Genomic DNA, 15,249 nt, shown 5'->3' with positions numbered 1-15,249 from the left:
ACTTCTGTTCCAGAAGCCGGTGGGAGCCCGTATCCCCTGCCTGCCCTGCGGCCGCCGGGCATGCACACCCCCTGCCCGGGACACCCGGCAGCCGCAGGGCGAGCAGAGCGTAGCCAGAGCAAAGACGGGGGTCGGCGGTGTCCGGGGGGGTCCCGGCAGGGATGGGAGCAGGGATAGGGGCAGGGATAGGGGCAAGGAGAGGGGCAGGAATAGGAGCACGCATACGAGCAGAGACACCGCCGGTGCACGGGCGAGGCGGGGCGGGCGGGGGCGGTTCAGTCGCGCCCTCTCGGTGCCGATTGGCGTCGGGCGGTACCGGGGCGGTGCCGGGGCGGTGCCGGGGCGGTACCAGGGCGGTACGGGGGCGGGCCCGTCCGGCGGCGCGGCGCGGGGCCATGCGGCAGCCCCGGGGCGGCGGCAGCGGCGGCGGCGCCGCCTTCCTGCCCGCGGCGCGGTGCGGAGCGGCGGCCGGAGCGCCCCGCACAGCCATGGGCGATGGGTGGCTGCCTCCGGACTGCGGCCCCCAGAACCGCTCCGTGGCCGGGGTGACGGCCGTGCCGCCCGGGAGCAGGCAGCTGCCCGCCGCCGAGCTGCTGTCGCAGCAGTGGGCTGTGGGCATGAGCCTGCTGATGGCCCTGGTGGTGCTGCTCATCGTGGCCGGGAACGTGCTGGTGATCGCGGCCATCGGGAGGACGCAGCGGCTGCAGACCCTCACCAACCTGTTCATCACCTCGCTGGCCTGCGCCGACCTGGTGATGGGGCTGCTGGTGGTGCCCTTTGGGGCCACGCTGGTGGTGCGGGGCACCTGGCTCTGGGGATCCTTCCTGTGCGAGTGCTGGACCTCCCTGGACGTGCTCTGCGTGACGGCCAGCATCGAGACCTTGTGCGTCATCGCCATCGACCGCTACCTGGCCATCACCTCGCCTTTCCGCTACCAGAGCCTCATGACCAAGGCTCGGGCCAAGGGCATCATCTGCACCGTCTGGGCCATCTCTGCCCTGGTCTCCTTCTTGCCCATCATGATGCACTGGTGGCGGGATGACGACCCCCAGGCGCTGGAGTGCTACCAGGATCCGGGCTGCTGCGACTTCGTCACCAACAGGGCTTACGCCATCGCCTCGTCCATCATTTCTTTCTACATCCCCCTTCTCATCATGATCTTTGTGTACCTCCGGGTGTACAGAGAGGCCAAGGAGCAGATGAGGAAGATCGATAGGTGCGAGGGCCGCTTCTACGGCAGCCAGGAGCAGCCGCAGACGCCCCTGCCCGCTCACCCTCACCACCAGCCCATCCTCGGCAACGGCCGAGCCAGCAAGCGAAAGACCTCCCGCATCATGGCCATGAAGGAGCAGAAAGCCCTCAAGACTTTGGGCATCATCATGGGGGTGTTCACCCTCTGCTGGCTCCCCTTCTTCCTGGTGAACATCGTCAACGTCTTCAACAGGGACCTGGTGCCGGACTGGCTCTTCGTTTTCTTCAACTGGCTGGGCTACGCCAACTCCGCGTTCAACCCCATCATCTACTGCCGCAGCCCCGACTTTCGCAAGGCCTTCAAGAGGCTGCTGTGCTGCCGCCGGAAAGCCGACCGGTGGCTGCACGGCGGCGGCGGGGAGCTGGCCCGGCTGCCCGGGGGTTTCATCAGCACCGTGGGCTCCCCCGAGCGCAGCCTGGCAGGGACCTGGTCCGACTACAACGGGGGCACTCGGGGCGGCAGCGAGTCCAGCCTGGACGAGAGACATAGCAAAGCCTCCGACTCGGAGTCCAAGGTATAGGAGGGGCGTGGGGGGCGCGTTGGAGCCGGGACAGGGAGAGAGACAGGCGGGGAGACACGCAGGAGCGGAGAAATCCCCGGCAGCTGAAATCATGATGGTAATGCTATTGCCGAGCAAAACGATCCCTGCCCTGGCAGGGGGAGTGCGGGTGTTTACTTAGGAATAAAAGCAGGTGAACTGGTGTACGACATACCTCATCCGAAACTACAGAAAACAGGAAACCCACTGACCGGAGAACAAAGGAAATAAACAGCCCATCCCAGAGACAGCCACCTTGTCTTTAGGAGACGCACTGGCGGCGGCGACCGTGGCGGCAGCGCCTGCGCTCGGGTGACTGTCCCAGGACCGTGCTGGTGGCCGAACCCGCGGCTGGTGCTGGCCTTTGGTGGCCGAGTTGGACTGCAGCGGGGTCCGGCCACCCCCGCCTGGCCCCGGGGCTCATCCCCTCTGCCAGGGCTCCGGGATTTTGGGAGGCGCGGGGTCGATGCTGCAGGTGCTCCGGGCAGAGCGCGGCCGGCAGGACGGAGAGCTGCTGGCAAGATGAGTTTTCAGCTCGGAGTAGCCGTGCTCTGCTCGTCCGCAGAGTAGCGAGAGAGGAAATAATGAGTATTGAGGAGCACTGGTATATTTTGAAAGGGGGTAAAACAACCCAACCCACACTCTTGTGCTTATTCCCTCTGCATCAGCAAGCAGTGAGTTACTGTGCTTATCTCCTTCGGCCAGACAATAGTCAGGCTGAGAAACTTCTACCTCAAACTGTGCATATTGTACAGGGGAATGAACGGACCATGTTTATATTAAACAGCATATTTACATACCACTAATAGGGTTTTAAGGCAAGGGCCGGGGAGGGGGGGCGAGGAACCTTCTGCAGCTTGTTCATTGTAATTACAGATGAACGGGGGGAGGGGGGAGAATCCTGGCAACAGAAATTTACTGCACATTTTTTTTAAAAATGGCGACAAAGTCGTTTTTTGCACAGTGTTAAAGAGTTGTAAAGTTATTTGAAGATATTACTTGCACACACATACACACATGCAGATTGAAAAGGAAACGGAGGTTTGAGTAATACCGACCCTGAACCTGATTTCTGGTTTTGTCTGAGCTGTTATAGTTTTATTGAGAGAGTGACTTTTTTAATATTATTTTTGAAGGTACTGTAAATATATCCATATTATAAATTAAAATATCGTAAGAGACTTTATTATTTTTATTTTTATTTCCAAATGCCCACGTGAATCTGCTGTTATTTTAGCACTAGTGTGTCATTTCCATTTTCCTCTCTGTGTGTGTTTTATAACATATTTATACTTTGGTGCAATTTACTACTGTGTAAGTAATTGGTCTATGTGCAATAAATACCATTGCAGCACAAGCAAGTGTGTCTCTATAGGTTTTGAAACAATACCTACCTATAATGGGAAGAACAGCATTTGTTTTTCTCCAAAGATGGCTCAGATTACCAATACAACTTGATCTAATGGGTTTTCCTGACACAGTGTTGTAAAAAACCTGTTTGAAGCCCAGTATGGTTGTGTTCCTGTTGCACCGAGGTCCACTGACTTCCCTTATTAATGGGAAAAAATTAATGGCTAAATTAATGGCTAAAGACAAGGTGTTTCCACTCTGATAATGCATACTCATTTTCTTGAACTATTGCTTTCTGGAATATATTCTTCTCTTTTTTTTTTTCTTTTGTTGTTATTGTTGTAGGAGTACATGGCTGGGAGTGAGGAGACCACAATATTTAAGATAACAGAGGATGGTTAATTTGAAATCTTAAAATGGTCTTGAGTAGAAAGAAATCTCTGAGGCATTTCTTTCCACCCCACAAGTAGGTGCACCTCATGCTGACAGTGGGCCTGATCCTGCCCAAGCAGGTCATGGTAACTGAATGTTACATTTTTGATTGATCCAAGTGAGGAGTTACAGTGAACAGAAGTGCTGCAGCTTTGTGTCAGTGGTCGGAAAGATTGTCTTCCTTTATTGCTTTATGAAGGTGTGTTCTATCCTTGTGGTTTCATAAAGTTTTTCATTACTGAAATGAATACATGGCAGGTAGAGCAAAAAAAGTGCAGAATAGAGGTGAAGTAATTTTTAGCTTTATTAAAATCAGGAGCTTAGTTTAATTAAAAATTAGCTCCCAGGAAGAGCACTTCCCAAAGCAAGTTCTTCAGGGTGGTGGCTCATGGTTTGTTTTGGAAACCAGTTGTTCATTTTTCTTTGTTTTCAAAGTTAAGGAATTTGTCCTTTGCAATTTCTAATGTTGTATTTTCAGAGGGAAAAAAAGTCACTCTTTTTATGCAAAGACAAAATAAAGGGGAAGTAAATAATACTTTTCCATTGATATTACTGGAGTTTGATGTGAGCTGCAGTTAATGGTGTCTCCCTTAATAATAGTGGAATGCACTCCTTAAAATGCTGGGGTGACATCAGATCAGGAGCTAAGTGAAATGGGCTCTGCCACTCTGCCACCAAATGATTTTTTAACAAAAACAGCCTGGTTTTATCTTTGATTACAGCAAACACAACAGGACCAAAAGGGTGCTCTGGATGGCAATGTTTGATGCCAGCAACTGCAGCGAGATGTTGGCTGTGCATGTCTGGGATGGGATGGGGAGACGGTGCTGCTCTCCTTGTGCATATTGGGAATGGCAGAACCAGGTCCCTGCCTGCTGGGTAGAGCAGGACAGGATCCCAGCACCTAGCTGGGAGCTGAAGTGGCTGTCAAGCCCTTATCTTCAGCAGGGTGCTGGATCCTGGGGAAGCACAGTGCCCACTGCATGGAGCAGGACAATCTAGTGTACCTGGCTTTTCATCTCATTAATCAGTTCACAATAGTCAGTTTTAACTATCCAAACACTCTTGTCCTTAGACTTTAAAAAGCAGTGACAATTTTGCCTCAACAGGGTCATACTTGAGTGGTAAATTTATGGCCAGAACTTGCTCTGCTTGTCCTGCTGAAGAACTGTGCTGGATGATGCATCTCCTGGAAAAATGCAGTGGCACTGAGGTAGGATGAGTTTAGCCCACTGGCCTCAGAAGGGCCAGCTGTGTCAGCAAAGTGGTCAGGATTTGTCTGCTGTTGAATTTTTGCCAGTTGAGGACCTGCTGGAAGAGTCTGGAGCCTGACACATTGAGTCCCTTCATAGACAGCTGAAGTAGTCCGACTGGCAGCCTGCACAGGGGATGCCAGTCCATCCTGCACGGCATGGAAAAGGCGGTGGCACAGCACCAGTGAGGACAGAGCAGGACATATGGCACACATGTGTGCGAGGAAGGGGAGGCTGTTGGCGAGCAATCTGCCGTGGATCACACTCAGAACAGGCTGTTCTCTGCAGAGAAGAAGGATACTCTGAGAAGTGTTGTGGGGCAGCTGAAATACTCCGGAGGCAATGAGTCAAACACTCACGATGGATATTTTTTTCTGACGAAAACCAGACATGGATTAGCAGTTGGAGCTGCAAGTCAGAAAGTATAGGTGGTAGGCATGAGGCTGCACACGTTCGTGGGCAGGAAAGCAACAGCAAAGAGCCGCTGTTGCAGGGAAGGGAGATGCAGGTAAACCAGAAATCCGCTCAGAGAAAATGTCCTGCAGCTGCCAGGACCAAAATTATTTGGCGAGGATGCCTGGAGACTTCCACATGGAAGACGCCTGATTCTCCAAGGCGCCGGCCGCACTCTGTGCAGTGTTTGCTCAGCACTTCTGAAAAGAAGGCTGCTTCTCTCCACGTGTTTAAATGGGAATAAATCGAGTTGAAGGACCGGATTCAGTTCTCTGTGTGCTCAGGGAAGTTGAGGATGTTTCAGACATGCAGAAGGCTCTGCAGAAAGACTCCTCACGGGTGAGAGCTGCACAGAAGCCCTCCTGCAAATCCACTACACTCTGAGACTGCAGCCCTCAGCATGCACTGGCTGTAGCTCCAAACAGCATGAAACTGTGCAAAAAAGGTGGCTTATGATCTGAGCTGTGCATTTGACAGCAGCAGTTGGGTGTTGGAGTTGCAGCATGCACTGACTCTTATGCAAACACTGCTTTCCCTTTTGGGTATCCACGTGTCCTCAGCTATAAGGACAACTTCTTTATCAGCTTTTTTTTTTTTCCCCCAGACCCTATCTGAGGTTGAAGCTTTATTAATAACTTTTAAGTGGCTATTTTGCAAACTTTCCTTGTGCTGCACACTTTCCTAATTTATTGTAATTTCCCGTCTGGTGGAGTACACTTACTTCCTTTATGTAATATATCAGCTCCAGGGCTGGAAATTGGGCAGCAATGAATTGAAAAGAGCAGACTTTTGTGAGGCCAAATGCGGTCAGGCATCATCACCACTGGGAGCAGAATTTGACCTGATAATCTAATCTCATACGAGAGACTATCTCCAGAAAAGTATTGTTACCAACAGCAAATGACCTCTGCTAATAAAGCTGGAGCAATTAGTCCTATTTAAAGCAGTCGAGAAAATGTTAACTGCTAAACAACGGTTAATGCTGGATAGTTCCAATAATGAGTGTTTTGTTTGCTGGTGTGTGTTAGGTGATGTGTTGGGAAATAATTATCTTTTGACTAGCAGCCAGCTTTGTACTAATCAGAAAGGAGAAGTCATGTTCTGTTTGAAGGATTATATCTAAAAATAGTTCTGTTACTGCCACATCAACGAGCGAAATGAAGCAAATTCACAATGATGTACACACCTTCCTAACGTTTCACTTTTCATCCTAAAAACTCATTGTTCACCTGGGACTTTCTGTTTGATTGTGTCAAGAGCACTAAGGTGATCTCCTGCAATAGCACTAAGCACACTCTCCCCGAGGAGCATTACCCTATGCACCACTGACTCGCTTTCAGACCCTGCCAAATTCCCAAATGCCCAAGGAGGAAGTAAGGATTCTTTCTCTTTATGCAAACAATCCCATATAATGTAAGATCAACAATATTTGTGACAATCATGTTGCAGGAGAAATCGATCTGCTTTTCCTTTGAGATGTTTGTATGCCTGCCCATCTGCGAGGAGCAGCCGCCCATGGTAACAGCAGGTGATTTATCCCTGCAATTCAGGAACTTCAGCCTGTCAAACTCTGCTGGAAAAACAGGCCAAGATGGGAAAAGGATAAAAAAGGTGATGCTGGGGAGCAAACCCAGGATTGTCACTGCAAAAAGGAAAGCTGGGGTATCTTTGGCCATGCTGTGTATGTTTCCTTTTACTGGTAAAGTGTAGTTGGTTTGTATAGGGATACACCAGGCAGAGGCACTGTGGAAACATAGGTTAAGAAGTGTGAGAGGTAAGATGTTCCATATTGGACCATGCCACCAGAGGACTGGCAGCTGAAACATGCCCGAAACATTCCTAAAAGTTTTTCTTATTCTTTTTGGATAACAGCAGCAGACTGAAGCACACCTGAGCAGCTTTCAGCTGATGTAGAACCGTGCAGCTCCCTGGCCAGCCAAAGACAAATGCAACCTCCTCAGCATCTCCCCATCCTCAGTATCTTCCCCTCCTCTCCAAGTAGCTCCAGCTCAGTTTCTTTGCACTGGAGCTGTCCCCCAGCCTGGAGCCATCCTCCTCCTGCATGGTGCCAAACAGGAGGTGCCCTGTGGCCTCGGGGGGTGGCAGTGCTGCAGGGTGTGCCTGCACTGCCCCAGCCATGCAGGACATGCTGGCACAGGCTGCCAGCCATGCCCTTGCCCTGACTCATCCTCTGTCCTGCAAACCAGCCACAGAATCAGGCCAGCCGTGCTGGAGGTAGAAGAGAGTTGGGGTTTGTTATGTAAACTGGCGATCAGCTTCCTGGTTCACCAAAACCAGCAGCTTGGTACACACATTCGCTTCACAAGCTCACTTTTTTTCTTCCCTGCCCCACTCAGCTACCAGGTTTTTCATGGCAATGTTTGCTAAGGCTTGGCCTTAGCACCCAGCAGCACAAGTTTTTTTGTCTGTGCACTGACAGCATTTTGAATCCAGACATGAACAGTACCAGGTGCTAGGCAGTGTCTGGATTTGGTTGTACCCATTTCTCTCAGGACTGATGCTCAGAGTTATTAATACTGGCTGTATCAGAGTGCAAAATTCCCAGACAAATAGGAAATGAGTCCTGACCTCCAGGTTCACAACCTAAAGACACAAACAGAATCTTACCCAGACTTTTGCCTTTGCCAGGATCAGCAGAGCATCTCATATGTAATGGTGTACCTTTCCCATCTGATCCTGTGCAATGCACCGAATCCTGTTGTCCCTAATGAGATTAAATGAGGATTTTCTACTAGTTCAGTGCCTTAGCCAATAGCCACTGTTGTGTGTCTCTAGGCAGTGATGTACCTTTGCAAGCCTGGCCCAGCATCTCTCTCAAAGCCATGATATTTGGCTTCTTCCTACCAAAATTATTTTGATAATTGGTCTTAAGCTCATTGGCACAATACTTTCAAAAGACAGATCTAAATGTATACACATTTAGAAGAGGCAAACAGAGACACTAAAGAGCTCAAAATCTCAGTAGCCGCTAGGTGTATAAATATTTCAGCTACCAACAAGTGTTGCAGGGCCAGGTGAGTGCTGCAGCCCCCTCAGAGTCTGTAAGCTGCCCTCCCTCAGAGGAGACCCTGCCACTGTAAGGAACAATTGCAGGGACAGCACAAGAGCTTGTAACAAAAGATTTTTCCAGGTGGTAAAATTTGGACAGTGCTTTGTAGCCAAAATTTAGAGACCTCCTGTTAAGAAGAAGGAATGGAGACAAGCCCCTGGGGAGAATTCCTAGTGGGAAAGGGAGAACAGCGTTCAGGGTTAAAGTTTCCATGTGCAAATGAAGTTCCCTGCGTTAACTGGTCCAGCGAGGGTTGCAGATGCCACTGCACACCCTGTGCAAGCCGTGGTGATGGACAAATGCCAGCCACCCCAGGGACAGCTCACAGTGCCCCCAGTCACCTCCCTCTGCTCGCTTTCGGGTGTGTAATGCGTGCCCCTCTCACCTGCCCAAGCATCAGAGGGGTCCCAGAGGTGTCCTGAGACACAAAGGTGAGTGTCACCCTGCGTCTCCCCGGCGCTTGCCATCCCCTCATTGTGCCGTGGAGGGAGGAGCACTTCCTCTTGGACTGCAGCAGGTAAACTGGGAGATGTCCTACAAAGCTCCCATTGTTTCTCAGCCCGCCTTCCGCGAGGGGTGTTTTGTTTGTCTGTTCTTCCCCTAAATGCTCACTTGGGAGCCGTGAAATAAAATCTCAATTAGCTCACTTAGGACACGGAGGGCAGTGTGGGATGTGTTCCCTGGCAGGCTGCGTTCCCTGGCAGGCAGCTCTCCCTGGCAGACAGCTCTCCCTGGCAGGCAGCTCTCCTCACTGTGGGCACGGGGAGGCAGGAGGGGCGGTGTGGGACCTGTTGCTCACACACAGCCCCGACTGAAGCATCACTGGTACCCAGGCAGGTTCCCATTGCCACGCAGGGACAGCCACACCACCAGTGCATCCAGGCTGGATCTGACACAGGAGCATCTGATCTGCTCACAAAACAGCTTTTGTTGAATACTGGGGCTTTTTGGAGCTTTTATCTAATATGCAGCACAAGGCAGCTGCTGCTGCAGTAATTCCAGTAACAACAGGTGCTGTAGCAGTGCTCTAAACCACCTTGAGAACATCCACAGGAGAGGTTTTGTTCCTGTTTCACTGCCAGGTAGTTACCAGCTATCTGGCAACAAGGCAAAAAATGCCTGTCTGTGGTTTTCAGCATCAGCCCATCCAAGCCAGGTCTGGTGCTTACACCCTCACCTCCCCAGCCCTCAACTCCCATTGCATGTCCTGCTTCCCAGCCTGGCTCTGCTGCCTGTGCTACTGTGTGAGCAATGGGCTCCTCAGACTGAAAACCAGCCCTTCCAGACAAGGTTTGTGTAAGCAGACCCAGCACGTTGCACAAACACGGGTAACAACTGGCACAGGAAGATGCAGAGTGATGGGTTAGGGATCATCTCTTTTGGTAGCAGCCCTGATTTGGATCCATCACTGTAATCACAAATCTCATGTCCAGCAGTGATGCTACAGAAGCTGAGATCCAAGACCAGCCCTCTCTGCCCTGTTGTTTTGTTTGACCTGTGTTGGAAAAGGAGGACTTGCCACCCAACCCTTCTCTCCCTTTCAGAGGCTGCTCTGAATATTCTATTCAGAAGCTTACTGACTAAGCCATTAAGCTCCTCACTGTTTGTGAAAAGTCAAAATAAATTTAGTTTTGTGCAAATACTGGTGCAAAAGAAAAAACAAATTACTTAAGTCTGATTATCTGCTAGAGCACAGCATGGGGCATGGAACAAACTTTTGACAGAAATCAGGACCAGGGCACCTGAAAGAGCAATTCATGTGGATGACAGCACTAAATTGTCCCCAACTGCAAGAGGGGGACATAGCCACAAGCCAGGGCCAGTGGAAAAGTAATTCCCCAGGAAGAGCAGGTGTTTTTACCTAGAGTGTACCTATGGATCCCAACACTGATGGGCACCACTGAGCTGTTAGGGGCTTGTGAGCAAACCCCATCATGTGTGTCTGCTGGTGGATGGCGTTTAACTGCTTTTATTCCTGCACACTTCACTTACGTGGGAGCAAGGAATGTGGAGATAAAAAGGCTGGAATGATTTCAGTGCTGGATAGTTTCCATTAATACATTTCTTATTATATAACGCTGCCTTCACAGTGCAAAATTCAGTAAGGTGCCTTTTGGGAAGGTGGAACTTTTCTATATAACTGTAATTAGGTAAGTGGGGTTGTAGAGCAGGTTGGGCTTTGATCAGACAATTTTTAATTGCACCAGATGTGTTTGGGCTGTAGCATGGTATGAATTTCTTTGCCTTTATGTTACAAGGCACCTCATAAATTAAATGGTTGATGTTGTCAAATGCATGCCATTAGCACTCTGAGCAGATAATCCTTCCCATGGCCTCATCGGAGTCTATCTCACGACCTGTCTCCAGATAATGGCCTGGAAGAAGAACAATGGTGCTCCCAGATCCCAGGGGCCTCCACTCTTTGGTTCTGTGCTTCAGAGAAGAAAAATTATCATTATCTGCATGGCCCAAGCTCCCTTTGAAATGCAGTTATTTTTTACTCATACACTCCCAAGTATTTTTTACATGATATCAGTGAGTAACTTGAAACCCCCTTTGAGAAGAGAAAGATTTCCTGCAGCTCTGCTATTAAAGAAAATGGATAGATCAAGTAGTAAAGTTCAATGACTTACTTAGCGTTAAATAAGAAAGAGAATAATGAATTGGATTTCGTGTGCCTGGTTTTCCTCTGCAGGGAACAGTCAGGCTAATGGATTTTCATTGCCTTGTGCTTCTGTTCATCAGCTTAGGTGAGTTCAAAACATTCTCGCCTTTTTGTGTTCTTTCCCTGCCCACTTGTCACAACTTTGAGTATTTGGGGATTAGCAAACACAAAGGTTTGCTGCCATCAGCACCACCTTGACTGGTGAGGAAAAGACAGGGTTAACCTCCTGCACCCATTGATGACTTTTGGCTATGTGGACATCTGTATTTTATACCCAGTAGCTGCAAGTAGGCAATTCCTTACCTAGGGTGGACTAGTTTCCTACTATTATGAGTTCAGGCTGTAACATCCTTCAAAAAAGACATTAATTCCCCACTGGGTTCACCAAATATTTGTTGGGTCTCCAAACCCTCCTCTTTGTTTACAGGCTTTGCCAAACATGCCGTAGGGCTTTTATTGGGGAAGGAAGGGAGGTGGCGGAGGAGGAAACTGTTACAAAGCTATTTAATATAAACAACTTTCTCCTGTAAACTCCAAACATGGCATGGCAGAGAAGAGGTTAAAGCTATAGGATGGATGGGGAGAATCCTTAGGGCAAAGCTCTAAATGGCAAATTGGAAAGCCCAGGGAGAGACACAGGGGGAAGAGATGAGCTGACCCTAAATGGGGTGAACTCCCTGGCTTGCTGGAAGCCCTCTGCTGCTCTGACCTCGGGGTTTGGACCTGGTTCCTCCCTAAGGCATGCCAAAGCTGGGGGATGCTCAGACAGAAATTCTGCAGAACTGATTGGGCTCATATTTCAAAGGCAAACCTGAAAGGTTTCTACGGAACCAGAAATTGCTACTTCCTGCCCCAAACCTTCGCTAGATCTGCCAGCGCTGCCCAGAGCCAGGGAGCTGCTCTCTGCCCACTTGGAGCAGGATTTCCGTTTCCCTACCAGCCTTGGTGCCTCAGGCTTTGTGGTCTGTTTTTTGTCTGAATGGGAAACGTATAATGACAAACTGTTTAAACAAATTATGGTACAAGGAAACTTGCTGGAGTAAAGTACAACACTAATTTATTTCCAAGGAAATGATGCACCCTCCAAAAGCACTCCACTCAAGCACCACAGTTCAAAGTTGCAGGATAATTGACTGGCCATCATCCGTGCTGCCTGCAGCCCTGATCTAGGTTGGTACTCAAGCACAGTTGAATGCCTGAGGTTCAGGGAAGGTCTGGCTCTTAGAGCTGTCCTGACTGTTGCTTTGCTTGTGTGGGTAATTCTGGTCATCCTGGTGCTGGGGAAGGAAAGCCCAGGAGCCACAAAAGCCACAGAGGAATTATCTTGTTCTATTTCCAGCCCTGCTTTTTAAGACACAAAGAGCTTCAGATCAGATGCATTTCTGAAGCTTATCTGTGTGAATATTTCAGTGCTTATCCAAGCAGAACAAAAACCTTCAAACCTTCTGAGGTCTATCCATCAAGAGCCTTATCTTCCTATGTCACCATTTGGTTCCTGGCTGCTGCTGCTTGGAGCCTCCCACCACCAGCTTCCCATCTCCCATCTCTGTGCTGCTCCACAGCATTTTCACAATCACCCTGTGGCCACAGACTCCCTGCTGCATTGCATGCAGGAGCAGCAGGCCTGTGCTGCTGCATGCTCTGCAGCATGATGGGCTGCATTTGTGCACATACAGTCTGGGATGTGGTCAGAGCCAAGGCCACAGCACACTGACTCTGCCTGGCCCCAGCAATGGAGAACATTTGTCTTTTTTTATGGGATATTAATGAAGCTTGGATAAAGGAATGCTCTCTCCTTTATCTGAGGTTCAAAGACTGAAATATCCAAGGAGAGTATCTCTGATCTTCTCCCACCTGGAAGCTGCTGCTCCCCTCTGGCAGAGGCACCACTGCCATGGGGCTGCTTGGAGATGTCAAGAAGCACCCCTAAAAGCCCAGGCAGGCTCTACCCCTTGGTAGCTGAGCATGGTGCCTGAGCCACTGGGAAGCACCAGGAGCATGGCAAGAACACAGGAGAGGCACCAGCATCAACAGCCATGAGGAAATCCCTGGCCAGGTAAAACTGCTCCATTGTCAGCTTAATGCCCAGTTTATACCATGTGTTATTGACCTGTGTCAGAAGAGTCTCTGCAGTGCCTTGTTCTTGATATCAGGGCCACAGGACTTCTCTTGCTTTGAAGCTGGGCTGGCATGAGGAGTTGTCTGCAGTCCTACCATCCTGTCAAAGCTGTGGCCAAAATCAACAGGGTGAAGATTTTGGAAAGAGCCACCCACCCACAGTGTGGCCTTTTCCAATGGGGTCCATTTTCCTATGGTTCTTCTCATAGGAAACTCTGATGTGTGGGCTATTATTGCTCTCCTCCCTGTGCTTTTAATTTTTTCTCTGTTTTGATTGTCAGAGGGATAAAGCTAATTCCCATCTCATATGTAACAATGAATCTGTCTCAATAACAAGAGGATAAATGTACTTTTTATACTGTGGTGTCTGATGGGCTATTTATAAATTTCATATCACTTCTGGATCATAGTCAGAGTTTAAAAGAAAGTTTTAATTTAACCATAGTTTTCCAGTGTTGACAGATATGATAAATACATTTTTGTTTCAATAAAAACCAATTTCAGCAGTGTTTTGCAAAAATCATTAGAAGCTATGGATTCTTTCCCTGGGTTTTATTTTTTCTTTGTTTTTCTCCATGTTCCAGAGCTTAGTTTAATGTTATGTTCCATTGTAGAAAAAAAAAAATCATGTCTGCAGTAATTTGTTCTCCAAGGCCTCTGCTTAAGGGACGGAAGGATTTTCTTGAGAAGATTGATGTAGAGAAGTACCAGCTCGTGTCACAGAGGTCTTGGGACAGTTGCAGCACCTCTCTGAGTTAGAGCCACTGCTGCAAAGCCCACTGGCAATTTCACAGTGATTGAGCAAACTTGGGATTTAAGGTGACCCCACAAGAGAGCCAAGATCACACAGTGGGGCAGGTTTCATACCTTGAAGGTGAGTTTAAAGACAAGTTCTCCACCTACAGGAGGGTTGCATTTCTGTTGCCTGAGCTCACCATCCATTGATGAGCTGAGCCTCTTCAAAATATTCCTGGACCCTCTCCAGTTTTCCTGCTTTCCCATGTAAACAGCTTTGAGGAAGATCTCTTTTTCTGCAATCAATCATTTGTATTCTGCAGTAAATAGCTCTTACATCAGCTACCATTGTATTGTAGATGCAAATGCAGCACAACAGAGCCCTACTATTTTGTAAGGTGAGTGGGTCAGATACTGTGCTGGAACAACAAAAACACAAGGAATGTTGAACAAGAAAAACAGCTTGTTTTTAAAGTGTTTTAAAGCTGCTGTCTGTCTTCTCAGCCCTTCAGTTTACAGCCCATACTTTTCACACTGCCTCCCTGTTAGACAGACAAACAAGAGATGAAGCTGTTTGGAGAGCTGCAGACATGAAAACACTGACACTTGTATCCGTGTGAACTGGCCTTTGTCTGTGAGGAGCTTCCAGAAGCTGAAAATACCCAGGAAAGGGGCAGGCAGAAGGGGAGAGAGGTCTTCTCCGGGTGGGCTGCCATGTCACTCGGGCTGCTTTCATGGTGATACCTAGAGGACGTCATTGATGCAGCCAGCTGTGATAATCCTTTCAGTGGGAACAGGTGCTGGGGGATAATCCTGCTGTTTTCCTCGGTTATGGCTCTCTTCAGTCGCTAAGACAGAGCAAACAGGATTATCACAGCAGCGATTCAGGAGGTGAAGTTACCGGTGTGGACATTTGTTTCCGAGGGAGGAGCTGGCTTTGCAGAGCAGCCTGTCCTGCTGAGGGCAGCGGGAGGGCAGCTGGGCTTGGCTGGCTGCTCCCGAGGCTCTCCCTCACACCTGGCCCTCGGGGATGAGGCTCAATCCCAAAAGAAAAGCCTGTCCTCCCTACAGCTCTGCTGGCAGGATGCCTTCCCCAGCTCCCCATGTGTGTGGGGTGGAGACTGCCCAGCTGTGCATTGTCCGAAAATCTGGCTGGGCTGGGCACTGGCAGAGGAGCTGGTGGAGGACCAGGGGTGGCAGCTCTGCCTGGGCTGCCACATTTTCTCTGGATGGGAAGGTTTGGGGCACTACAGACACCCCGGGGGTTCACAGTGACCCAGCCTGTCCTGACTGTGAAACTTCAGAGCAAGTCTGTCCCCATGTAAGTGCAGGCTCATGCCTCCAGCAGATTTAATGTAAGGTTTTGTTTTAAACCCCTGGAGT

General features: G+C 49.4%; 1 protein-coding gene and 1 long non-coding RNA gene across 2 annotated transcripts; both read left to right on the top strand.

Annotated features, from left to right (window-relative positions):
- Window positions 1-389: 389 nt before the first annotated feature.
- ADRB1 (adrenoceptor beta 1) lies at window positions 390-3,147 on the top strand. The gene has a single exon (XM_085064812.1). It carries the CDS (start codon window positions 396-398, stop codon window positions 1,770-1,772), a length of 1,377 nt encoding a protein of 458 aa, XP_084920938.1. The 5' UTR covers window positions 390-395; the 3' UTR covers window positions 1,773-3,147.
- Window positions 3,148-5,863: 2,716 nt separating this feature from the next.
- LOC146435143 (uncharacterized) lies at window positions 5,864-13,575 on the top strand. Its single transcript, XR_014853154.1, has 2 exons — window positions 5,864-11,098; window positions 13,167-13,575. It is a non-coding gene; the product is annotated as an uncharacterized LOC146435143 (long non-coding RNA).
- The last annotated feature ends 1,674 nt before the right edge of the window (window positions 13,576-15,249 follow it).

Source organism: Lichenostomus cassidix, chromosome 6 (assembly GCF_008360975.1).
Source record: "Lichenostomus cassidix isolate B80296 chromosome 6, HeHo_3.0, whole genome shotgun sequence".
Classification (NCBI taxonomy): domain Eukaryota; kingdom Metazoa; phylum Chordata; class Aves; order Passeriformes; family Meliphagidae; genus Lichenostomus; species Lichenostomus cassidix.
The sequence above is the reverse complement of the archived record's forward strand: the minus strand, read 5'-3'. Positions and strand labels throughout refer to the sequence as shown.